Here is a 26,973-nt window from a genome sequence, read left to right on the forward strand (position 1 = left end):
GCCTGATACAATATACAACGAAAACCTTCACATAAAAACTGGAACAAAGAAGCTAAGTGAAGATATAATAGAACGAAGATGGAGATGGATTGGCCATGTACTAAGGATATGCTCAGTTGCACTGACATGGAAACCTGAGGGAAAGAGGAAAGTTGGACGTCCCAAAACTACCTGGAGACGGACTGTAGAGACTGAAAGAACATCACTTGGATGGAACAGCTGGGCTACAGCAAGAACAGCAGCTAAAGACCGTGTTAAATGGAAAGAATGTATCAGGGCCTTAAATGCAGACCGGCATGAAGAGGATAGGTGAGGTGAGGTGAACATTTATTATTGTGGTACTTCTGTACCCATGAAACCCACAAAATTGGTATCCAATGAATAATAATAAATCCACAGTATAACATAATGGTGTTACCATAAGAGTTTCTCAATAGTTGTAGATCCTTTCAAGTGATACATAAGTGTTTAAACTAGAGGCTCTAAAGAGCCTGTGTCGCTCACCTTGGTCTATGTGAATATTAAACAAAGGACGCAGATTGATTCATGACAAAATTGTGTTTTGGTGATGGTGATGTGTTTGTACATCTTAATTTACTGAATATTCTAGCTGCTTACAATTATCTCTATCTATAATTAACTTGGCCCAGTAGTTTCAGAGAAGATTTTTGTAAAACATTACTAAGATTTACGAAAAATGGTTAAAAATTGACTATAAAGGGCAATAACTCTTAAACAGGTCAACTGACCATTTCGGTCATGTTGACTTATTCGTAAATCTTACTTTGCTGAACATTATTGCTGTTTACAGTTTATCTCTATCTATAATAATATTCAAGATAATAACCAAAAACAGCAAAATTTCCTTATAATTACCAATTCAGGGGCAGCAACCCAACAATGGGTTGTCCGATTCAACTGAAAATTTCAGGGTAGATAGATCTTTACCTGATGAACAATTTAACACAGTGTCAGATTTGCTCTAAATGCTTTGGTTTTTGAGTTATAAGCCAAAAACTGCATTTTACCCCTATGTTCTATTTTAAGCTGTTGCGGCCATCTTGGTTGGGTGGGTGGGTCACGCCACACATTTTTTAAACTAGATACCCAAATGATAGTTGTGGCCAAGTTTGGCTTAATTTGGCCCAGTTGTTTCAGAGGAGAAGATTTTTGTAAAAGATTACTAAGATTTACGAAAAATGGTTAAAAATTGACTATAAAGGGCAATAACTCTTAAACAGGTCAACTGACCATTTCGGTCATGTTGACTTATTTGTAAATCTTACTTTGCTGAACATTATTGCTGTTTACAGTTTATCTCTATCTATAATAATATTCAAGATAATAACCAAAAACAGCAAAATTTCCTTAAAATTACCAATTCAGGGGCAGCAACCCGACAATGGGTTGTCCGATTCATCTGAAAATTTGAGGGCAGATAGATCTTGACCTGATGAACAATTTTACCCATGTCAGATTTGCTCTAAATGCTTTGGTTTTTGAGTTATAAGCCAAAAAACTGCATTTTACCCCTATGTTCTATTTTTAGCCATGGCGGCCATCTTGGAAGGTTTGGCAGGTCACCGGACACAATTTTTAAACTAGATACCCTAATAATGATTATGGCCAAGTTTGGTTTAATTTGGCCGAGCAGTTTCAGAGGAGAAGATTTTTGTAAAAGTTAACGACGCCGGACGCCAAGTGATGAGAAAAGCTCACTTGGCCCTTCGGGCCAGGTGAGCTAAAAACAGTGCTTATGGTTGTTTCAAACAAATTCATATCTGGTTACATCAAGCAAATGTTAGCTTAATACAGTGAAATCAATTGGAATGAAAAGTGATCACATGCTGCAGTTTCAAATCCTTTCAATCTGACCAAAAAACAAGCTGACTGGCATTGAATTGTTATGATTTTATTAAAAAATCAACATGATACTGAACAATCATTTTCTCTGACATGGCACAAATTTCATCTTTTTGTCATACAAGATAGATAAAAAAACAATGGAAAACCCTGATTAAACTTGTCATATGAACTGTTTGTTTTTTTTAATTCATTTGTTATTCCATCTTGTTTGTACAAACTTCATCATTGAAAATGCTGCTCTCTTCCATCCAAGCTAAGACTGATTCTTAAGGATATTTAAACTGCCCTAGCACATTTATTACAACATAAAAGGAATGGTAAAAGCTCATATGGTTCATTGGCTCAAATGGTTTAAAAATGCGTGTTATCAGGATAAAAAACAACTATCCATGGACATTTTTTTTTCAATTTAAGACTATCCAAAAAAATTTTATATAAAATATTCAGTCAACAAATCTTATATTTTGTCAAAATAGACTGAAATAAAATATACATTAAAATGCATTCCCTTCTAAGGGCTTGGAATAAAATAAAAGGAAAAATGCATTCCCTTCCAAGGACTGGTTAATAATTGAAAGAAATCATAACAAAATTGAGTATAGCTTCAAGATCACTACTTTTTCAGATCCATAACAATTAAGGATATAACAAAACAAAAACAATATAAATGCAAGTTGTTGTGTTTGGTCTTGTTGTAGTTTGTTACATGTAAAGAGAGGTAGTAGTTATGTTGTGTCTAGCTTTGTATCTGTAGCACCAGTTTCTATAGTAACACCATTCCCGTTACATTTTACTTCCTTTGTTGATTGTTTTGCGTTTGAATTGTCATCTGATCCACCATTAACGTCCATTTGAACACTGTTTTCTGCTGATTCCTTTTTATTAGACAATAAATGCACAACATTGTTTAATTTGACTTGTGAGTCCCAACCACACGTATATAACTGTAAGTCATTCATCCAAGACACTCCTCGTACATAATCTTTATGTGAACAATCTCTATATCTGAAAATATATAAAATTTTGCTAAATTGACAGTGTTCTCCACAGATTTTTGGATAGCATCACATTTGACATAAAAAAAAATATTGTATTTTTGTCAATGTAATTTGTCACGTCGTGGCAATGCTCCTTTTCCTTTATGTTATATACATTTTTGTTTATTACAAAATGTATTATATTGTTTGTATGCTATAGGCCCTTATTTGGTGAATAAAATATTCTATTCAACCCTTTTCTTTGTGTCTATATTGTTGAATTCATAACTGAGAATACAATTAAACTATAACCATGATAACAGTATTTTCAGTTTATGTTTTCTATATTCCTTTATAGATCCAGAATTATTTTTTTCCTCTTGGGCCAAATAAAAATATATGTGTGGTTCCAGTTACCCTACCTACCCTTAATGAATGGTTCATTACAGTGCAACCTGTATAGATACAATTGCACTAAATATGTAGGAAAAAACACTGGTTTAAAAAAAAAAAAAAACAAACCCAGATGCTCCGCAGGGCGCAGCTTTATACGACCACAGAGGTTGAACCCTGAATGGTTGGGGCAAGCATGGACACAACATTCAAGCTGTGATTAAATAGTTGACACAGCATAGGTTTCTGACACAGAATGAATGTGGTCTAATGAACTTAAAATATTTTTTTTGCCTTTGAGCAATTCACTATGCTGTTGAATATTAATCCTCTCAAAAAAATGTTTGAAGAAATTTTCTTTATTTACCAGTATGAAATCTGAAATGAGAAAAATTTAACCCCCACCCCCATTTGTTTTCACATCCCCCTTTCCCTTTTTCCAAAACTGATCTCAATTCAAATTTCTAATGGAGTTTGCAACAATAACTACTCATTTAAATACATCATAAAATATTAAAATGTAAAATAAAGTGCTTGTTATCACTGAATGGTAAAGATTGTTTTAATTTATCAGTTGGTAGAAAAAGTGAATATACATTGTATATTGTATAAAACAATGATTTAAGTTGATTCAACTACTATTCCGGACAAAGAAAGATAACTCCAATTAAAATATTAATTATATATATTGTATAAAACAAAGATTTAAGTTGATTCAACTACTATTCTGGACAAAGAAAGATAACTCCAATTGAAATTGCAATTAGATATTTCTTGCTATTGCGCAATACTGAGTAATTGAAAATATTTGCTATTGCACAATACTGTGCAATTGAAGATTTCTTGCTATTGCGCAATACTGTGCAATTGAAAATTTCTTGCTATTGCACAATACTGTGCAATTGAAGATTTCTTGCTATTGCTGAATACTGTGCAATTGAAAATTTCTTGCTATTGCACAATACTTAATATAATAATTTTGGATCCTGATTTGAACCAACTTGAAAACTGGGCCCATAATCAAAAATCTAAGGACATGTTTAGATTCAGCATATCAAAAAAGCCCAAGAATTCAATTTTTGTTAAAATCAAACTTAGTTTAATTTTGGATTCTTTGGACCTTAATGTAGACCAATTTGATAACGGGACCAAAAATTAAGAATCTACTTACACAGTTAGATTTGGCATATCAAAGATCCCCAATTATTCAATTTTTGATGAAATCAAACAAAGTTTAATTTTGGACCCCGATTTGGACCAACTTGAAAACTGGGCCAATAATAAAAAATCTGAGGACATTTTTAGATTCAGCATATCAAAGAACCCCAAGGATTCAATTTTTGTTAAAATCAAACTAAGTTTAATTTTGGACCCTTTGGACCTTAATGTAGACCAATTTGAAAACGGGACCAAAAATTAAGAATCTACATACACAGTTAGATTCGGCATATCAAAGAACCCCAATTATTCAATTTTTGATGAAATCAAACAAAGTTCAATTTTGGACCCTTTGGGCCCCTTATTCCTAAACTGTTGGGACCAAAACTCCCAAAATCAAACCCAACCTTCCTTTTATGGTCATAAACCTTGTGTTAAAATTTCATAGATTTCTATTTACTTATACTAAAGTTATTGTGCGAAAACCAAGAATAATACTTATTTAGGCCCTTTTTTGGCCCCTAATTCCTAAAATGTTGGGACCAAAACTCCCAAAATCAACCCCAACCTTCCTTTTGTGGTCATAAACCTTGTGTTAAAATTTCATTGATTTCTATTCACTTTTACTAAAGTTAGAGTGCGAAAACTAAAAGTATTCGGATGACGACGACACAAGACGACGCAGGACGACGACGCCAACGTGATAGCAATATACGACGAAAAATTAAAATTTTTGCGGTCGTATAAAAATAAGGAAGAGAAAGTTTCATAAAGCAATAAAATTTAAATCAAAAAACTTTTTCTTTATCATGTCTTTGACATATATTGGTTTATGGTACTCATTGAATTAGTCCCACTTGGTTCTTTTTATCAAAATGATTGTTATCTAACAAAATGTCTGTTAATGCTAAGTTTTCTCTTCAGGTATCATTGTTTTCTGTCTACTGTGTCATTTGTGCATATACATGTATATGTAGTTATTATCGAAAAATGCAGATTTTTGTCATATCTGGTCCGGTTCCGATCAGTAGTTTAAACTAAAATATTCAATGGCCGCCGAAAGCAATAAAAAATACGAAAATAAACAATGTTTGACAAGAGATTGGACGAATATGGCGTTTTTAATGCAATTAAATGGATGAAACATAACTAAAGCCAATTATAATCACTCTCTAAAGAAAGTACAAAACTTATTAAGCTCATAATCAAAATGTTCACTCTCGATTTACAAAAAGTAATAGGAAGAGAAAGAAATTAATACTAATATTTTGAAAGTCATAAAAAGATACGACTCAACCTCTTCTTGAAAGAGAAAAATTGTATGTTTCTTTGACTTTTCATTTTGTAAACATATATTTCAATTTTTTTTATGATTTTTTGACTACATTTTCTCCTTGTTGAAATTTACAATTGCAGACCACGTTGTATTAATCATGTCACAAGTGACAGCTTGGGGTATTCCTATCCAAACAGTTATCATCCAAAGGGCAATTAACACCTTTTTAATCACTCTAAATTGCTTCTATTGTCCGACTTGAAGGGATTAATTTACAGTTAAAGATGATGTATTTTTTTTATGATCATAAGCGGTAATTAGATAAAGTTTAAAATTTAGGACATGTTCTAAACGAGAAAAATAACATCCTGAAAATAACTAGAGGCTCTAAAGAGCCTGTGTCGCTCACCTTGGTCTATGTGAATATTAAACAAAGGAAGCAGATGGATTCATGACAAAATTGTGTTTTGGTGATGGTGATGTGTTTGTACGTCTTACTTTACTGAACATTCTTGCTGCTTACAGTTATCCATCTATAATGAACTTGGCCCAGTAGTTTCAGTGGAAAATGAAAATTGTTAAAAATTGACTATAAAGAACAATAAATCCTTAGGGGGTCAATTGACCATTTCAGTCATGTTGACTTATTTGCAAATCTTACTTTGCTGTACATTATTGCTGTTTAAAGTTTATCTCTATCTATAATAATATTCAAGATAATAACCCAAAAACAGTAAAATTTCCTTAAAATTACCAATTTAGCGGCAGCAACCCAACAACGGGTTGTCCGATTCATCTGAAAATTTCAGGGCAGATAGATTTTGAACTGATAAACAATTTTACTCAATGTCAGATTTGCTCTAAATGCTTTGGGTTTTGAGTTATAAGCCAAAAACTGCATTTTACCCCATGTTCTATTTTTAGCCATGGTGGCCATCTTGGTTTGATGGCCGGGTCACCGGATACATTTTTCAAACTACTAACCCAAAAGATGATTGTGGCCAAGTTTGGATTAATTTGGCCCAGTAGTTTCAGAGGAGAAGATTTTTGTAAAATATTACTAAGATTTACGAAAAATGGTTAAAAATTGACTATAAAGGGCAATAACTCCTAAAGGGGTCAACTGACCATTTCAGTCATGTTGACTTATTTGTAAATCTTACTTTGCTGAACATTATTGCTGTTTACTGTTTATCTCTATCTATAATAATATTCAAGATAATAACCAAAAACAGCAAAATTTCCTTAAAATTACTAATTCAGGGGCAGCAACCCAACAACGGGTTATCCGATTCATCTGAAAATTTAAAGGCAGATAGATCTTCACCTGTTTAACATTTCCACCCCATGTCAGATTTGCTCTAAATGCTTTGGTTTTTGAGTTATAAGCCAAAAACTGCATTTTACCCCTATGTTCTATTTTTAGCCATGGCGGCCATCTTGGATGGTTGGCCGGGTCAGCGGACACATTTTTTAAACAAGAAACCCCAATGATGATTGTGGCCAAGTTTGGGCCAGGTGAGCTAAAAATGGTTAAAAATTGACTATAAAGGGCAATAACTCCTAAAGGGGTCAACTGACCATTTCGGTCATGTTGACTTATTTGTAAATCTTACTTTGCTGAACATTATTGCTGTTTACAGTTTATCTCTATCTATAATAATATTCAAGATAATAACCAAAAACAGCAAAATTTCCTTAAAATTACCAATTCAGGGGCAGCAACCCAACAACGGGTTGTCCAATTCATCTGAAAATTTCAGGGCAGATAGATCTTGACCTGATAAACAATTTTACCTCATGTCAGATTTGCTTTAAATGCATTGGATTTTGAGTTATAAGCCAAAAACTGCATTTTACCCCTATGTTCTATTTTTAGCCATGGCGGCCATCTTGGTTGGTTGGCCGGGTCACTGGACACATTTTTTAAACTAGATACCCTAATGATGATTGTGGCCAAGTTTGGTTTAATTTGACCCAGTAGTTTCAGAGGAGAATTTTTGTAAAAGTTAACGACGACGGACGCAAAGTGATGGGAAAAGCTCACTTGGCCCTTTGGGCCAGGTGAGCTAAAAAAATCTACCATGATGTAAAATATCTGTCTTTATTTAAACTTGAATCTGACGTTCAGTAGTTGTGGTTTGCTGGTGTGGTTCATAAGTGTTTTCTGTGTCCTGATTTTTTTTATAGATTGGTTTTCCAATCCAAATGGTTTTACACTAGTCATTTCATAGCTTTCTGTTTTCGGGGTGAGCCACTGAAGGCTCTGTGTTGAAGACCAAACCTGACCTATAATGGTTTACTTTTATAAATTGTGACTTCGATGGAGAGTTGTCTCATTGGCAATCATACCACATCTTCTAATATTGAATGTTGAAAATATTTTTTTTATTTCAATCCCTCAATGAACTGCCCTTTTATTTATTGCAGCTGAAAAATGGTCAGTTGTTGTCAGTATGTCACAATTAACTTGAATACTTTCACTTGTTTCTGTGTGTCCAGTGATGTCACAACTAACTTGAATACTTACACTTGTTCTGGGTGTCCAGTGATGTCACAACTAAGTTGGAATACTTACACTTGTTCTGGGTGTCCAGTGATGTCACAACTAACTTGAATACTTACACTTGTTCTGGGTGTCCAGTGATGTCACAACTAAGTTGGAATACTTACACTTGTTTCTGTGTGTCCAGTGATGTCACAACAGTTGTACAATCCTCTGATACAGAGGCTAATAATTGAGGTCTAAAAAAATAAAAATAATTGTGCTAATTTTTTGAACACTTTCTAAAAACAATCACATCATGAAAATAAAATTTATCCATTCAAGGCTTGTTTTTGCCTTTTCCAAGTCATACATGAAAACATGAACAAATCCATGTTTTGGTTTAGGACACTTAATTCAGATTTTTTTTTTATAAGTAGATGAACAACTTCATGACCTCTTAAAGAATCTGTGCAATTTTGGTTGAATTCCCATGCATGGCTTGTCAGCCTTCCAGATTGAACATGAATATTTGTAACATGTATTTATTGAAGCATTCTGTAGAGAACTTTGTTCAAAACTGTGTACTCCTGGTCTTATCTTGAGTTTACTAATTTGAATACTTATTTGAACTAACTAAATAATTATAATACCTTTAGTGGATACTTAGGATTCATTACAATTTAATTCAATTCCAAATTTACAATTTTGTGTTATTTTTGCAATTGGAATTTTATTCATCCAATGCTAGGGTTTAATATATTCTTTCATCAAATAGAAATCAAATAAAATCTAGACAACAAAACTTAAAAAATATGTGAAAAATTCAATTGCATACAGCCAATCAAAACGCCAATTTTTTTTTAATATATGAGTTTGAATTATAGATTACCTGTTACTACAGAATTCTAATTTATACACATCCCTTGTGTGTGGTGTAAATGATAAAGGAGTTCCAATTGAGGCCCGTGTGTCCTTAAAGACAATCTGCCCTGTGCTGCTACCAACAGCAAACATGTTCTTGGATTGTGGTTGCCATGCTAAGCTCCGTGGAGAATTTTCTAATGGGGAAGAATCTGTTGGAAAAAATGTGAAAGAAAAAACTTATTGATAAATACAACAATACTTCTTGACAGCAATACTATATCTTTATCCGACAGATAGAGTTCAAATAAGAGCAAGCAACAACATTACCATGCAATTTCAGAATACATATGGTAAAATTTGTAAGGGTTCCGTGGAACCCAGTGTCTGGGCCAAAAACAATAGAAGTATATGTCTGTTTAAGGTTACATGCTTAAAAAAACTAGGGTAGGTAGGTCGGTATTTCCATTTTATTTTATTTTTTGTGACATAATTTTGTGTCATGCAGTTTTGTCTTGTTGTGGTTCGAGTTGTTCATGGGCCGAGTTTACCTGAATTTAAATGATTGGATTATATCCCTTACTTATTGGTTGGACAAAAAATGGCCGCAAAGTAGTTACTTCATCACAAGAGTTGCCAATTTCCTTAAAACAGCTAACGTATTCACGATTGTGAACATTGGGATGTATCAGACAATTAATTATTATTGGCTACACTAACTTCACTTTTGACACCAGTTCAGTTTATTTTCACTTAACGTCGGAAATAAAAATGACTTAGGGTTGGCGCTCAAAATAGCGACGGTCAGGTAACTGACAGCAGGGAAAAAAATTAATGGTCGCCCAGTCGCAAATGGCGAACAGAAATTGACCTGGGCGATCTTTTTACTCAGTTGTGGTAGCCAGGGTGGCGAATTGAAAACAAGTTCTTGACTGACTGAAATCACCCATTTACCTTGACTCCAAGTACTGGCTACTTCATGGACAAAAATTTAAAATGTATTGCATCAAAGTCGCGGTCGCGATAAACAAGGATGTCAAATCAGTGTTTACCTGTGACTTTTAATATATTAACGTTAATTCAGGTCGTCTATTTAAAGTCGGAATGTATCTTATGCTTGCAGGGATAACAAGAGAGGTGTTCCTATGGTCATTAACAATATGAAGCAATCACGGTTTTGGCTTCAAGAAAGCAAAGAAAGTCAAGGAAGATGACAATAGCATGTCATGAAGTAATATCAGTCAAATAAAAGAAAGTATGATATATATAATGCTGTTAAAAATCTGGAAAACAGTACCTTTTGTAGTTACATTTTCAAAGCCCACGTGGTGTACAGAGAATGAAGGTCAAAAACGAAAGTAGAGTATTGTCGACCACAATAAATAACATTTATAGTTAACTAGAGGCTGTGTCGCTCACCTTGGTCTATGTGCATATTAAACAATGGACACAGATAAATTCATGACAAAATAGTGTTATGGTGATGGTGATGTGTATGTAGATCTTACTTTACTGCCATTCTTGTTGCTACAATTATCTCTATCTATAATGAACTTGGTCCAGTAATTACAGTGGAAATAAAAATTTACAAAAATTTATGAAAAATGTTAAAAATTTACTATAAAGGGCAATAACTCCTTAAGGGTTCAATTGACATTTTTGGTCATGTTGACTTATTTGTAGATCTTATTTTACTGAACGTTATTGCTGTATACAGTTTATCTCTATCTATAATAATATTCAAGATAATAACAAACAAGAATGTGTCCTCAGTACACGAATGCCCCACTCGCACTATCATTTTCTATGTTCAGTGGACCGTGAAATTGGGGTAAAATCTCTAATTTGGCATTAAAATTAGAAAGATCATATCATAGGGAACATGTGTACCAAGTTTGAAGTTGATTGGACTTCAACTTCATCAAAAACTACCTCGACCAAAAACTTTAACCTGAAGCGGGACAGACGGACGGACGGACGAACGAACGGACGCACAGACCAGAAAACATAATGCCCCTCTACTATCGTAGGTGATCGTAGGTGGGGCATAAAAAGAGCAAAATTTCCTTAAAATTACCAATTCAGGACAGTAACCTAACAACGGGTTGTCCAATCCGTGTGAAAACATCAGGGCAGATAGATCTTGACCTGATAAACATTTAAACCCTGTCAGATTTTCTCTTAATGCTTCGGTTTTTGAGTTATAAGCCAAAAACTGCATTTTACCCCTATGTTCTATTATTAGCCGTGGCAGCCATTTTGGTTGATTGGCCAGGTCACACCACACATTTTTTAAACAAGTTACCCCAATGATGATTTTGGCCAAGTTTAGTTTAATTTGGCCCAGTAGTTTCAGAGAAGAAGATTTTTGTAAAAGATTACTTAGATTTACAACAAGAATGTGTCCTAAGTACACGGATGCCCCACTTGCACTATCAATTTCCATGTCTAATGGACCGTGAAATTGGATAAAAAATCTAAATTTGCAATAAATTTAGAAAGATCATACCATATGGAACATATGTACTAAGTTTCAAGTTGTTTGGTCTTCAACTTCATCAAAAACTACCTTGACCAAAAACTTTAACCTGAAACTCTCACTTTCATTTTCTATGTTCAGTAGACCATGAAATTGGGGGTCAAAAGTCTAATTTGGCATTAAAATTAGAAAGATCATATTATAAGCAACAAGTGTACTAAGTTTCAAGTTGATTGGACTTCAGCTTCATCAAAAACTACCTTGACCAAAAACTTTAACCTGAAACTCTCTATTTCATTTTCTATGTTCAGTAGACCATGAAATTGGGGTCAAAAGTCTAATTTGGCATTAAAATTAGAAAGATCATATTATAAGCAACAAGTGTACTAAGTTTCAAGTTGATTGGACTTCAGCTTCATCAAAAACTACCTTGACCAAAAACTTTAACCCGAAACTCGCACTTTCATTTCTATGTTCAGTGGACCGTGAAATTGGGGTCAAAAGTCTAATTTGGCTTCAAAATTAGACAGATCATATCATAAGCAACAAATGTACTAAGTTTCAAGTTGATTGGACTTCAGCTTCATCAAAAACTACCTTGACCAAAAACTTTAACCTGAAACTCGCACTTTCATTTCTATGTTCAGTAGACCGTGAAATTGGGATCAAAAGTCTAATTTGGCTTTAAAATTAGAAAGATCATATCATAAGCAACCAGTGTACTAAGTTTCAAGTTGATTGGACTTCAGCTTCATCAAAAACTACCTTGACCAAAAACTTTAACCTGAAGCGGGACGAAAGAATGGACGAACGAACGGAGGCACAGACCAGGAAACATAATGCCCCATCTACTATCGTAGGTGGGGCATAAAAAAATGGTTAAAAATTGACTATAAAGGGCATTATTCCTTCAGGGGTCAACTGACCATTTTGGTCAGGCTGACTTATTTGTAAATCTTACTTTGCTGAACATTAATGCTGTTTACAGTTTAAATCTATCTATAATAATATTCAAGATAATAACCAAAAACAGCAAAATTTCCTTAAAATTACCAATTCAGGGGCAGCAACCCAACAAGAGGTTGTCCGATTCATCTGAAAATTTAAAGACAGATAGATCTTCACCTGATAAACACTTTTACCGCTGTCAGATTTGCTCTAAATGCTTTGGTTTTTGAGTTATAAGCCAAAAACTGCATTTTACCCCTATGTTCTATTATTAGCCGTGGCAGCCATTTTGATTAAATGGCCGGGTCACCGGACACATTTTTTAAACTAAATTCCCCAAAGATGATTGTGGTTAAGTTTGGATTAATTTTGCCCAGTAGTTTCAGGAGAAGATTTTTGTAAAAGATAACTAAGATTTACGAAAAAATGGTTAAAAATTGACTATAAAGGGCAAGAACTCCTAAAGGGGTCAACTGACCATTTCGGTTAAATTGACTTATTTGTAAATCTTACTTTGCTGAACATTATTGCTGTTTGCAGTTTATCTCTATCTATAATAATATTCAAGATAACCAAAAACAGTAAAATTTCCTTAAAATTACCAATTTAGGGGCAGCAACCCAACAACGGGTTGTCCGATTCATCTGAAAATTTCAGGGCAGATAGATCTTGACCTGATAAACAATTTTATTTCAGTCAGATTTGCTCTAAATGCTTTGTTTTTTGAGTTATAAGCCAAAAACTGCATTTTACCCCTATGTTCTATTTTTAGCCGTGGCGGCCATCTTGGTTAGATGGCTGGGGTACCGGACACATTTTTTAAAATAAATACTCCAAAGATAATTGTGGCCAAGTTTGGATGAATTTGGCCCAGTAGTTTAAGAGGAGAAGATTTTTGTAAAAGATTACTAAGATTTACGAAAAATGGTTAAAAATTGACTGTAAAGGGCAATAACTGCTAAAGGGGTCAACTGACCATTTCGGTCATGTTGACTTATTTGTACATCTTACTTTGCTGAACATTATTGCTGTTTACAGTTTATCTCTATCTATAATAGTATTCAAGGTAATAACCAAAAACAGTAAAATTTCCTTTAAATTACCAATTTAGGGTCAGCAACCCAACAACGGATTGTCCGATTCATCTGAAAATTTCAGGGCAGATAGATCTTGACCTGATAAACAATTTTACTTCAGTCAGATTTGCTCTAAATGCTTTGGTTTTTGAGTTATAAGCCAAAATCTGCATTTAACCTCTATGTTCTATTTTTAGCCATGGTGGCCATCTTGGTTGGTTGGCCGGGTCAAAGGTCACATTTTGTAAACTAGATACCCTAATGATGATTGTGGCCAAGTTTGGTTTAATTTGGCCAAGTAGTTTCAGAGGAGAAGATTTTTGTAAAAGTTAACGACGACGGACGCCAAGTGATGAGAAAAGTTCACTTGGCCCTTCAGGCAAGGTGAGCTAAAAAAATGACATTAAAAAAAAATGCCAAAATTGTTAGAAGAGCAACACTTTTTCTTGACATTTTGAAATTATTTTTTTTATAAAGACACAGCAACTTGTAATATGATGATATGTGCCATAGATTCTAAATTATATTACAACTATTATGTCTTAGAGATGATTTTAGGTACAAATGAAGCTTGTCTATTAAACAGTTTTGATACAGATATGTGTTGAAAAAAAAGTTGTGCCCTGTCAGGAGTGCAACACAAAAATTAGTACAACTAAGGAATCAAATGATTTTTAACAAGAATGTGTCCATAGTACACGGATGCCCAATCCGCACTATCAATTTCTTTGTTGAGTGGACCGTGAAAATGGGATAAAATCTCTAATTTGGCAATAAAATTAGAAAGATCATGTCATAAGGAACATGTGTACTAAGTTTCAAATCGATTGGACTTCAACTTCTGAATCAAAAACTACCTTGACCAAAAACTTTAACCTGAAGCGGGACATACGGAAGGATGAACGAATGGACGGACAAACAAACCGACTGACGCACAGACCAGAAAACATAATGCCCATAAATGGGGCATAAAAATATGAATCACACCAAAACTTAAACAAAAATCAATCCAGTAAAAAGGATGTGTCCTGAATTACTGAATATTTCATCAATGGAAAGAAGAATATTAATAGTGATTCCAAGACTATTACCACATATTAAATATTGAAAAAAGAAGTTTGATTATCTCCCCTTTAACAGGTAGGACAGATTATATATTTCTTTTCCTCAGGTAGAGTATTGTTAAATATCCATACAGCCTGTTTGTTAAGATAAGGTCAAGATTGGCTTACAAGACAAATAGACGGACAGGGTGATTTCTTTATCACACTAAAATTGGTTTGGAAAGTTGATACATATCTGACATAAAATCATACTAGTTTTGTGCTGTAGATAAAATGATAAATAAATATTTTTTTGCTTCTGAGCATGTTTTTTATACTAAGAAACAAACCCAGTTTTCTCATTGAAATAATATTCAAAATGAATATAACCATCAGATGACTGAAATGTTTTGTTTGGTCTTTGAATATAAAGTCTTATCAGTTTCCAAAATGATTGTTATATTCAGGCCTAGGACACATGAAAATCAATTGTACTTTATAAACCTCAAATGTTTTTATGGAACTTGAATGGAACTTTATTTTGTATTAACAAGTCGTTAATTTGAAACATAAATGTATACATTCTCACTATGAAAAACCTTTTTGCAAAACTTCATGGATAATTGGCAAGTAATTGTGAAAAAGAATCTATGACTTTGAACAAATATGGGTCATATATTTATTTACTGGAGTGAGTCATTTCTTTTCTGGATATTTGTACTTCTTACTTAGAGTTTTATTTTTTTCTCTCTATCTATTTGGTTTTGTTTCTGATGATTTGGTTATATATTTTATTTCCTGAAAACTTGTACCTAACAATGAGTGATTATTCATTTGGAAGAGATTGAAAATGTGTCTTGTTTTGAATAAAGTTACTATATTATTGCGAACCCAATCATACTTGACCACAGATTCACCTGATAGTTACTTCTTTCAATTTAGCAGATACATTTTTTACTCAGGTAGATTAATCAATGAGTGATAGATTTCTCTTAGAAAAAGAAATTTAAAGGTCCCAGTGAATAAACTACACACAAAACAATACCTGTTGTATTTGTTCAATCGGACAATAGAACTGCCAAAAGTTTAAATGGACAGGTAACTATCAGGTGAATCTGTGGTAAAGTATGATAAGATTTCGCAATAAAACAATCTTCTAGCAACATGCACCTACCTACAATAGAGGGTAAAAATTTTCGTTCTATAGGAAACATACCTACTACTGATGCAGGTCGAGGTTTCCGTGTGTCCCATAGTAATATTCTATTATCCTGAAAAAATGGTCTTGAAATAAGTTTTACAATGTAAAATACATCATACAAAAAAGTCCTGAAATCTAAATAATGTCAATAATTTATCTGCAATTTTCAACAAAAATTGTATTGTGATTCACATCAGCAAAATTTATCTCAAAATAAATATAGAAATAAAAATGCCTCTGTTTCTCAATGAAACTGCTTTATAAGTAATTGCAATTACAACTTTTATAACCAAACATTTACTAGGCAACAGGATTTTTGGCATCAATTCATAATTCATAGGAATGTTGTTTTTTTGACAATGACTAAACAAGACAAATATTAATATATCTGATTATTGCTTGCTCATCTTTAAAAAAACTTTTTTTGTTACGTAATAACTATCACCTTTAAACAATCCATACATCTATTATATAATTATTTAGTTCTAAATGACTCTTCAACATCTATCACAGATTCGTTTTTGTTGGTACTGTTTTAATAATGATCCTGGAAAAAGCTCTAGATGCTGTTCAAGGCAACACTTTCTAGATTAAGAACAATAACTGCCATATTATTCAATAGGTTTGTCATTTCTCAACGATGATTTGAAATGATTTCATCATTAAATGTGCATTGCTCTTTGATCTTTAGTTATTATTAATTTGTTATCTTACTTGTGAACAAGACAGGAACATGGATGGTTCTAAAGGATGACATCTGACACATTCTACTATATCGTAATGCCCTAAAATTAACAAAATAAATAAAAAATAAATATCTTTCTATACTTCTGCCTCTTGATGAAATTGTGCATTGTACGTTTTACCTCTTGATGATTTTTTGGGCTGTTGGAATGCTGTCTCTTTGATGTACACTAACAGATCCTTTTATTCATACTAAATAGATTACGACCCTCAGCATTATCTGAATTAACGCAGGTGTGACATTTAAATATGATCAGCTTTAAATGAGAATCTGGTTTTTAGCATCATGTGAATACTTTTTTGTAAATTTTGTAAGGCCAAATAAAATAGTGTGTGGTTCCAGTTACATCTGAAAAAAAGTTAGGGTAGGTAGGTAGGGTTTTTTTTTTTACATTGAGTCTATGGGAGCATCATTTTGACTTTAACAGTGCTTAATGAAAAATGACAATATCTTTAGGGTAGGCTAATTTCAAGACGAAAAAGTAGGGACGGTAGGGTCATTCGAACCACACATATATTTTTATTTGGCCTAATGAATTAGTCAGAACATTAAAGGGAAATTCCGCGATTTTTTACTTATCATCTAATTATGTTCATCTTAACATAAAAAAACACATTTGCAAAGTTTTAAATTTATATTCCTTCTAATAACGGAGAAAATCAAGTATTTGTAACTTTTTTGGTTGAATTCTCGAGTGGGTCGTAACGTATTAGCCCGATTTATTGAATTCTGGGAAAAAATAAAATCTGTTTAACTCTTATAGCTTATCGACAATATACGCAATTAAAAGCGCACAGCTGACGAATGGTCGTAGTTATTAACCACAATATAAAAATGAACGAAAATGAATATGCATATACCGTTTTGTATTGATTGAATTAAACTCCTATAAAATTATCTCTAGTAAAATGCTTTTGAATAAATTTAATTAATTATTGTTGAGATTTTTTTCATAAAATATTTATTGAACATTTTTACTAATATTGAAATGAAAATATTTCAGTTCTATTTACCGTTATTGTTTTGATAATCATTTCAATGCAACTAATGTGTGAGCAGAGTGTGTATATTATTTTGTAAAGGTCACTGTATATTTCTCGGCTTGAGGTCAATTCGTTTACCTTGTAGCTATTTAGCCGCAGGTGTGAGTTCAAGCGTACACAGGTATAAATGTTGTTATTTGGAAAGGATAAACAGAAAGGATTAGAAAGAGTATGCTGTCACGATGTTAATACACTAAGATTTAATACACGATGAGAATAAAGATACAATAATTAAATTGTGTAACTTAATTGAAAATAAAATTCAGATTCTTAATTCCTAAAGTGTATAAAAATAAAAGGAAACAATTTTTGATTACTTTCTTAGCGGCAATTGGCGTAAAGATTAAAATATGAAGCAAAAAATAGTAGTTTTAATCTTTAATAAAAACTAAATGCAATATTACCCAATTTGATATACCATTGTACATCTGTTTGATATCATTGACTTTACCGGAATTTCTTAACTTGTTTTCAAATCGTGAAACAATCATTATTAGTATACATGTAAGTTTCCTGACGTATAAGAGCCATTGAGGATGAGCTCCAGAGAAATCAGACTAGTAGCGTTTCGTTCGTTTGTTTGTTGGGAAAGGAGAGGAAATGCAACCGCTTGTACAGATAAACGACAGAATTACCATACAAGCATTTATAGTCAACACAATCAGAAAGAGTTCCCCTCGTTAGACGGGGAATATGAAGGCTTCCAAGAATGAACAAGTGACATGTCTAACTCTGAACAGTTCGAAAACGGACTATCGACATCGACCACTTGTTCTTGATATTTGAAACTGTATGCATATATATACGTATACGTTTATGATATAGTGATGAGTTCTTGCGTCTGACAAAAACTAAATTCCTTCATGGTTATATCTTGCCATACGTTTATATTGGTTTGTAAGGTGATTACTCAAAATCGTTATTTGAAAATCCTGTTTGTGAGATGTAGATTCATTTCAATACAGAAATTTCGTCTATATATTTCACAAGTGTATAACACGGAGAAGCTCTGAAGGTCCATTACTCCCATTTTGTTTGGGTGTGAACCATCGATGTTTACAGCAATATCAAAGAATAAGATGATGATGGTAGAAAGAACTATGGGCGTCATGTGGCAAATATTACATGCATATCGGACAATGAGTTGTCAATCTGTATGAAAAGATTTCCAATACAACCATATTATGGAGAAGGAATGTTTACATGTTATACTCTCGTACTAGTATTACAGGGTTCTTGTGCATGGCGTTCACCTTAGACACACATCTTTTTAACGATGTTTAAAAAAAGACAGAACCAATTTAATGTCATATTTCCCTATTTTTTAAATATAACTAAAAGTCTTTTATCTGACAAGAATACCCCTATTTAGCGGACAAGTAATTTATTCTTTTTTCTGTTATTGAATACCAAGAAAGAAAATAAATCCCGAAATTAATTTGAAACTGTGATACTCAAAAGTTTCCCAGCAAAATATTCACATCCCCTGGGGATAATTAGTGTTCGTCCAGTGGCATATATAACAATTGTGATGACGAATTCCTTCCTTTGTTCGAGAACAATCTTATTGAAATATAAATCTGTGATTTTACTAGGTCCACAGCTTCAATGACCAAAGCAAAAGTTATACATCGACCTGTATTTAAATCATATTGGTTCTCTTCTTCTTCTGGTATACAATAGTCTATCGACATTCGATGATTACATACTGTTGGCATACGTGGACTTGTCTATTTACAACACTTTTACCCCTATTTATTCAAAATATATGTTTTTTTCTTATGTTCAATGTATACATGTATATATTTTAAATTGCGCTATAGTTCCGTAACTTTCTCTCCAGTCGTATAAACGAATCGTCGGCAAGTGCGTACATTTTTTTAAATCAATATTTCTGGTCTGTTCCAACCTGTCCTTCACTATTGACAATGAGTATATATTACATTTCCCAAATTCACCCTTGGAAAAAATATTTAAATAGATTTTAATTTCATCAAATCTTATTTTTTGGGTATTTATATTTTTATGAATTATATTCTTTACACCAGAAATGTTATTTATAAACAAGCGTATGAGTTTAGTAATGACAAGTAAGACAGAGTTGTATATTATACATCTGATAGTTCAAAATGGAAAGCCTAGTTATAAGTTATAAGTTATCAGCCGTGTACACTGATCAATACCTGCAGAAGTGAAACGATGCATGAACTTGCAAGCCCGACAGGAAATCGCTTGAATACCTGGACGTGTCAACTCACACCCCTCACAATACCTTTGGAAGTAATACTTTAGCCATGCTGGTGATCAGATGAGGGAAGATCAAAATATATTTGAAAAAAGTTTATTACTTTAAAGAATTATGAACAAATTAGATTTTCGAAAACAATTTTCACGGAACACTTATTTATGATTTCAACTTTGACTTTTCACCTAATTCCAATATCAACAGTTTAAAAACAACAGACCATGGTAATTTAAAAAAAATAAGAATATTTTCCGTATCAAGTGAGTTAGTCGGATCAAGGAATTGTATATTTAAATATACAATTCCTTGGTCGGATAAAACAACCGTACGATTGACAAGATATCGACACGCAATTACGACTACATCGGTTACTGTAGTTTTGTTTCTTTGTGGTTTATAGACATATCGTTTTTATTAATCGGGAAAGAAGACAAAATGGCGGAACTCAGAGAATTGATACTCTAAATTTAAAATCGATGGTGATCGCTTATCTAGCGGAATAAAACTTTAATATCTACGAATTTGAGCATTTTTATACAGAATGAACATTATATCAATTTTTGATTTTTTTGCGAAGTTTCCCTTTAAAAATATCTGTCTATGTTACAATTTATCTGTTGCCAATAACAAAGGTGAAAACTTCTTAATGGTCCTAAAACCAATATTAATCATAAAAGCCTACTTTTCATTGCTATAAGAGGCTGCTTACCTCTAAATGAGTGAACTGATGAAAGTGTTTCTACATCCCAAACTTTGATACTGAAATAGAAAAACATTTTATTTTACTTGTATACAGTTTATACTCAAAATAAGCAATAGCATACATGTTTAAACCCCACCATATTTTTGCGCCTGTCCCAAGTCAGGAGCCTCTGGCCTTAGTAGTCCTTGTATAATTTTTAATTTTAGTTTCTTGTGTATATTTCGGAGTTTAGTATGACGTCCATTGTCACTGAACTAGTATACATTTTTGTTTAGGGGGCAGCTGAAGCATGCCTCCAGGTGCGGGAGTTTCTCCCTGCATTGAAGACCTATTGGTGGCCTTCTCCTTGGTCAGGTTGTTGTCTCTTCGACACATTCCCCATTTCCATTCTCAATTTCATTTTATATAAATATACATATTAACAACTTTTTGTGGAACTGTTCAACTTTATAGGTGTAATACCACCATTGATTTTCCCCTATTAGTCTTTGTTAAATTTGCACTTTTCAAAAAAATGTGCAGAATTTGTCTTTGTTTCAAATAAAGAAATACTTGGCATAATTAAAGTTTTATCCTGTCCAGTACTATAGAAAAAATTTCACATAACATTTCATTGATTATAAGAAAATAACCATCATTGGAAGTTAACCAATCAAATTTCTCCCCTTGTTCTATCTGTGTTCAAGGTTTAGTCACCATGTAATCTGAAGATTACAAAATATTCTATAGAAATCCCAAATAAAAAAATAATGGTGTTTTGAAATACCCAAGACAAATGTTTATGACACAGAAATTGTTTTACTGCAATAAAATGTAGGATGAATAACTTACAACTGTCAAATTCAAGGGAATATTTTTTCGACCTACTTTCGTATACAACCGGATATGACGTACCATGATTTGGTGGTAATACACCTTTATTTATACTCAAATTAAGAAATTTTAAAATCCTTCAGTATTCAGGTAAAAAATAAAGCTTATACTTAAGGAAACTTTAAAGCAAGGTTAAAATGTGCAATATTCAAGTAATGGAAAATAACCACATTGTTTTTGAAATGCAATGATACTTTTGGAAACAAATAGCTTTTCAGAACATACATATAAAATTGATGCATTTTTTAATTTGTGTTGTTATGAAGAATATTTTTTGATGTAAAGAACAATCTGTACAAGGCATGATATAATGCAACATTTTTAGTAATGTTCATTTTGATTGGTTTACACCATAAAGTTCACATGTTGTGTAAGAGATTATAAATTGAATGATTTTCTCTTGCAATAAAATAAAGATAACAGTCAATGATAGTTTGCATTTAAAAATTTGTGGGTTCAAATTTTGTTTGATGTCACACAATACCCTATGACTGAGCCCAGTAAATTTTCACCAGTAAACTCAATTTCTGACCATTAAATCTCTCTTTGAAGCCAACAAATATTCAAAAACATATTACTGTTATCTCCTTATGCTCCTAATTGACACAACTATATAGAGGTTTCTGTATTCCAATGTTTATACATACCATTTATCATATCCACATGATACAGCTCGTTTGTTGTCACATGACAGATGTACACTACTGATGATGTTATCATGTTCTAAGGAGGAATGAACGTGTACAAATGTGTGGTAATTTTCTATTAACTCCCAGATCTCTATACCACCTATAAAACAAATATTGTATCTTTGAGAATGTTAGTCTAGCAGATGGTTATTTCATCAGATCACCAACATAATGAAAAATAAGGGTCTTTGGAATCTTTTGAAAGGCAGAATGGTCTCATGAAATGTTACATGTCATTCAGATATGCAAGTCTTTTCTTGTTGAAATGATGGCAACGTCTTTAACTCTGGTTTTATTTCAATTCTGTCTTAAAATGGGCATTAGCTACGATTTAGACAAAAATCTAAAATAAGCTTTTTTGCTTCAACTATTAAAAGTGGAATTTTGAAACAATATTTTGTTATAAGCAGACAGGTTGGACCTAATAAGTCGATAAAAAAAACCAAAATAATGTTCTTATACAGGTAAAAACAAGTGAAACTGCGAGCTACTGCTCACTGATGATACCCCCGCCGCAAGTGGATAATATTAATAGTGTAAAAATATGCAAGTGTTCGGTTAACAGGAAGTTGTCGAGTGATGAATCTGAAAATGCATCACACGGTATAGCTGACTTATATAAATCCTGAAACCAAATTTCAGAAATCCTTGTATTGTAGTTCCTGAGAAAAATGTGACGAAAATTTTCAACTTGGCTATCATGTGTAAAATCATACAAGTGTTCGGTAAACAGGAAGTTGTCGAGTGATGAATCTGAAAACGCATCACACGGTATAGCTGACTTATATAAATCCTGAAACCAAATTTCAGAAATCCTTGTATTGTAGTTCCTGAGAAAAATGTGACGAAAATTTTCAACTTGGCTATCATGTGTAAAATCAGACAAGTGTTCGGTGACGAAAGTTTCATGGGACGGACTGACTGACGGACGGACTGACGGACTGATGGACGGACTGACGGACGGACGGACAGACAGAGGTAATACAGTATACCCCCCCTTTTTTAAAGCGGGGGTATAACAATAATTAGTACATTTTTCTTATTTTCCACTTGTAACATAAAATCCAACAGACCTAGAAAAATCCAATTGCACATGTTTGCTTTCTATTTAGATGTTAGTATATATAGTTATATTATAAGTACAACCTGTATATTTAACATACTATATAACAAAGTATTAATTTTCCTGACCACCACGTACTGAAGTGGTCAAGAAGACATTATTATTTTTCCAGGGGTTGACAGGATACACGTAATTGTTATAAATTTTAACTTCACGGTTCTTATGTAAGCAAATTTAATAACATTTCATAGGGCAATATTTCTAATCTTATTTCTGTGTACACAATTCTAAATTTTCATAGTTCACCTTTATTATTTGGACAATTCCATATACCATTATGTTTTATGTTTTTTTTAAACCTTCAGTGTCGAGTCGGTGTATACTATTAAGGCTTGTAATTATATAAAATATCTGTATGTTCCTCTTTAGAGGAACTATTAGACTTCTGATAAGAAATATATTTTTGACCAGGATAAGCCAAAGAACAGTCAGGGGTGCTACTTGTGCAAGTTATTTTTATTTACTTGAAGAAGTAAAAAACAAGAATGTGTCCACAGTACACGGATGCCCCACTCGCACTACCATTTTCTATGTTTAGTGGACCGTGAAATTGGAATAAATTCTCTAATTTGGCATTAAAATTAGAATGATCTTATCAAAGGGCACATGTATACTAAGTTTCAAGTTGATTGGACTTCTACTTTATCAAAAACTACCTTGACCAAAAACTTTAACCTGAAATTTGCACTATCATTTTCTATGTTCAGTGAACCGTAAAATTGGAGTCAAAACTATAATTTGGCATTTAAATTAGAAAGATCATATCATAGGGCACATGTATACTAAGTTTCAAGTTGATTGGACTTCCACTTCATCAAAAACTACCTTGACCAAAAACTTTAACCTGAAATTTGCACTATCATTTTCTATGTTCAGTGAACCGTAAAATTGGGGTCAAAACTATAATTTGGCATTTAAATTAGAAAGATCATATCATAGGGCACATGTATACTAAGTTTCAAGTTGATTGGACTTCAACTTCATCAAAAACTACCTTGACCAAAAACTTTAACCTGAAGCGGGACAGACGGACGAACGAACGAACGAACGAACAGACGGACGGACGAACGGACGCACAGACCAGAAAACATAATGCCCCTCTACTATCTTAGGTGGGGCATAAAAAAATATACACATATAAGTAAATATATATAATGTTTGAATAATTTCCCCTTAATTTTCTCAAAAATTTACTTGTGTAAGTATACAATGGTATAAGTAAATTTTTCTTACATCCCCACAAAAGTCCTCAAGTTTTGAGATGTAAAATCATGTCTTTAATGATTTTTCCCAGGTATGCTCAAGTTTTTTTTATTAGAGTTCAATGTTTCATCTCATTAATTCAACAAAGAAACTGATTGCGCAAAGGTCATAAGTATTTGTGCAAGGCCTTCTAAAATTGCTCCTAGGGGCTTGTAAATGAGCAGTGTTCTGAAGATAACAGACAATGGGATTTTCATTGTCCATGAAATTACACTTTAACAAGAATGTGTCCATAGTACACGAATGCCCCACTCGCACTATCATTTTCTATGTTCAGTGGACCGTGAAATTGGGGTCAAAACTTTAATTTGGAATTAAAATTAGAAAGATCATATCATAGGGAACATGTGTACTAAGTTTCAAGTTGATGTAACTTTAACTTCATCAAAAACTTTAACCTGAACTTCGCACTATCATTTTCTATGTTCAGTGGACCATGAAATTGGGGTCAAAACTATAATTTGGAATTAAAATTAGAAAGATCATATCATTGGGAACAAGTGTACTAAGTTTCAATTTGATTGGACTTCAACTTCTTCAAAAACTACCTTGACCAAAAACTTTAACCTGAAGCGGACGGACGAACGGAGGCACAGACCAGAAAACATAATGCCCCTCTACTATCGTAGGTGGGGCATAAAAATGATTAGTAAAGACATCTGCAAAGGGCAGATAATTCATGTGTACTAAGTTTCAAGTTGATGTAACTTTAACTTCATCAAAAACTTTAACCTGAACTTCGCACTATCATTTTCTATGTTCAGTGGACCATGAAATTGGGGTCAAAACTATAATTTGGAATTAAAATTAGAAAGATCATATCATTGGGAACAAGTGTACTAAGTTTCAATTTGATTGGACTTCAACTTCTTCAAAAACTACCTTGACCAAAAACTTTAACCTGAAGCGGACGGACGAACGGAGGCACAGACCAGAAAACATAATGCCCCTCTACTATCGTAGGTGGGGCATAAAAATGATTAGTAAAGACATCTGCAAAGGGCAGATAATTCAAAATTCTATTAGAGCAAAGAAATCATAAGAATTCAATAAAAGAAGATGGAATGACTTTTTTACTTCTACAAGTAAAAAATCTGAATGTCTATATATAGCTAAGGGACATTACTCAGCCAATATTTTTTGTACTAATCAAGTAAATAAAATTCACTTGTATAAGTATCCTACAAATTTACTTATATAAGTATATTAATATTACTTCTTCAAGTATTCAAAAATAACTTGTACAAGTAGCACCCCTGACTGAAGACAATTCCAGCATGTTTACACATGTCACATGTACCTGTATCTAAGCCCACTATAACTTTGGTATTATCTATCCATCTGGCATCGGTAAGGCCAGCCTCTAACTGGACGCCAGCTGTACATTTTTCTACATCAGGTGCATTATTTGGATTCTGATAAAACCATAATGAACCAAGCCAATATCTGCCTGTTAAACTTGAGGCACCAAGTAATACTCCGCCATCTGAAATTAAAAGAATATCAAGTACAGATACTGGATGGCTTAAAATAACATTTAATAGATATGAACTATGATCATGATGATTAAACTATTGTAACTCTGTAAGGCAGTCTGGTTTTGTTATGCACAGGTGTGAAACTTCATGCTGTATTTAATAATTTAAGAGTTGTAAATATATCATTTACATGTATATTATCCCTGGGCCAGTATATACATCTACTGGATAAGAAATATACACATATTTTGCTCATATTACTCATATCCCTTTCAATCTGAATCTTATAAACCTTTTCACCTAGAAATATAATTAAAAGATAATTGTTAGACTTGAGATTTAAGCCAATTTAAAAAACAATCATGAGAGAGACAGTAAATATACAGTTACAGGGCTCACACTACTTCATTTTTTATTTTATTTTAAACCAGATGCTCCGCAGGGCGCAGCTTTATACGACCGCAGAGGTTGAACCCTGAACGGTTGGGGCAATCATGGACACAACATTCAAGCTGGATTCAACTCTAAATTTGGATTGTGATTAAATAGTTGACACAGCATAGGTTTCTGACACAGAATGAATGTGTTCTAATGAACTTAAAATTTTTGTTTTGCCTTTGAGCAATTCACTATGCTGTTGAATATATTTTTCACATCCCCCTTTCCCTTATTCCAAAACTGATCTCAATTCAAATTTCTAATGGAGTTTGCAACAATAACTACTCATTTAAATACATCATAAAATATTAAAATGTAAAAAAAGTGCTTGTTATCACTGAATGGTAAAGATTGTTTTAATTTATCAGTTGGTAGTAAAAGTGAATATACATTGTATATTGTATAAAACAATGATTTAAGTTGATTCAACTACTATTCTGGACAAAGAAAGATAACTCCAATTAAAAAATTTCTTGCTATTGCACAATATTGTGCAATTAGATATTTCTTGCTATTGCGCAATACTGTGCAATTGAAAATACTTGCTATTGCACAATACTGTGCAATTGAAGATTTCTTGCTATTGTGCAATACTGTGCAATGGAAA

General features: G+C 32.9%; 1 protein-coding gene across 2 annotated transcripts in view; it reads right to left on the minus strand.

Moving 5' to 3' along the window:
- Positions 1-1,896: 1,896 nt before the first annotated feature.
- LOC143047226 (methylosome protein WDR77-like) overlaps positions 1,897-26,973 on the minus strand; it is a 35,680-nt gene continuing 10,603 nt past the window's right edge. The window contains exons 2-9 of one of the 2 annotated variants that reach the window (XM_076220230.1): positions 25,751-25,936; positions 22,023-22,164; positions 20,509-20,558; positions 16,481-16,551; positions 15,740-15,836; positions 9,048-9,231; positions 8,344-8,415; positions 1,897-2,871 (exon numbers count right to left, since the gene is read on the minus strand). In XM_076220230.1, the coding sequence (XP_076076345.1) occupies positions 2,592-2,871; positions 8,344-8,415; positions 9,048-9,231; positions 15,740-15,836; positions 16,481-16,551; positions 20,509-20,558; positions 22,023-22,164; positions 25,751-25,936 (1,082 nt within the window). In that variant the 3' untranslated portion in view covers positions 1,897-2,591. The remainder of the gene's footprint in view (positions 2,872-8,343; positions 8,416-9,047; positions 9,232-15,739; positions 15,837-16,480; positions 16,552-20,508; positions 20,559-22,022; positions 22,165-25,750; positions 25,937-26,973) is intronic. The other variant, XM_076220231.1, reaches the window with a different exon arrangement.

The sequence above is a fragment of the Mytilus galloprovincialis genome, chromosome 10, assembly GCF_965363235.1.
Source record: "Mytilus galloprovincialis chromosome 10, xbMytGall1.hap1.1, whole genome shotgun sequence".
Classification (NCBI taxonomy): Eukaryota; Metazoa; Mollusca; class Bivalvia; order Mytilida; family Mytilidae; genus Mytilus; species Mytilus galloprovincialis.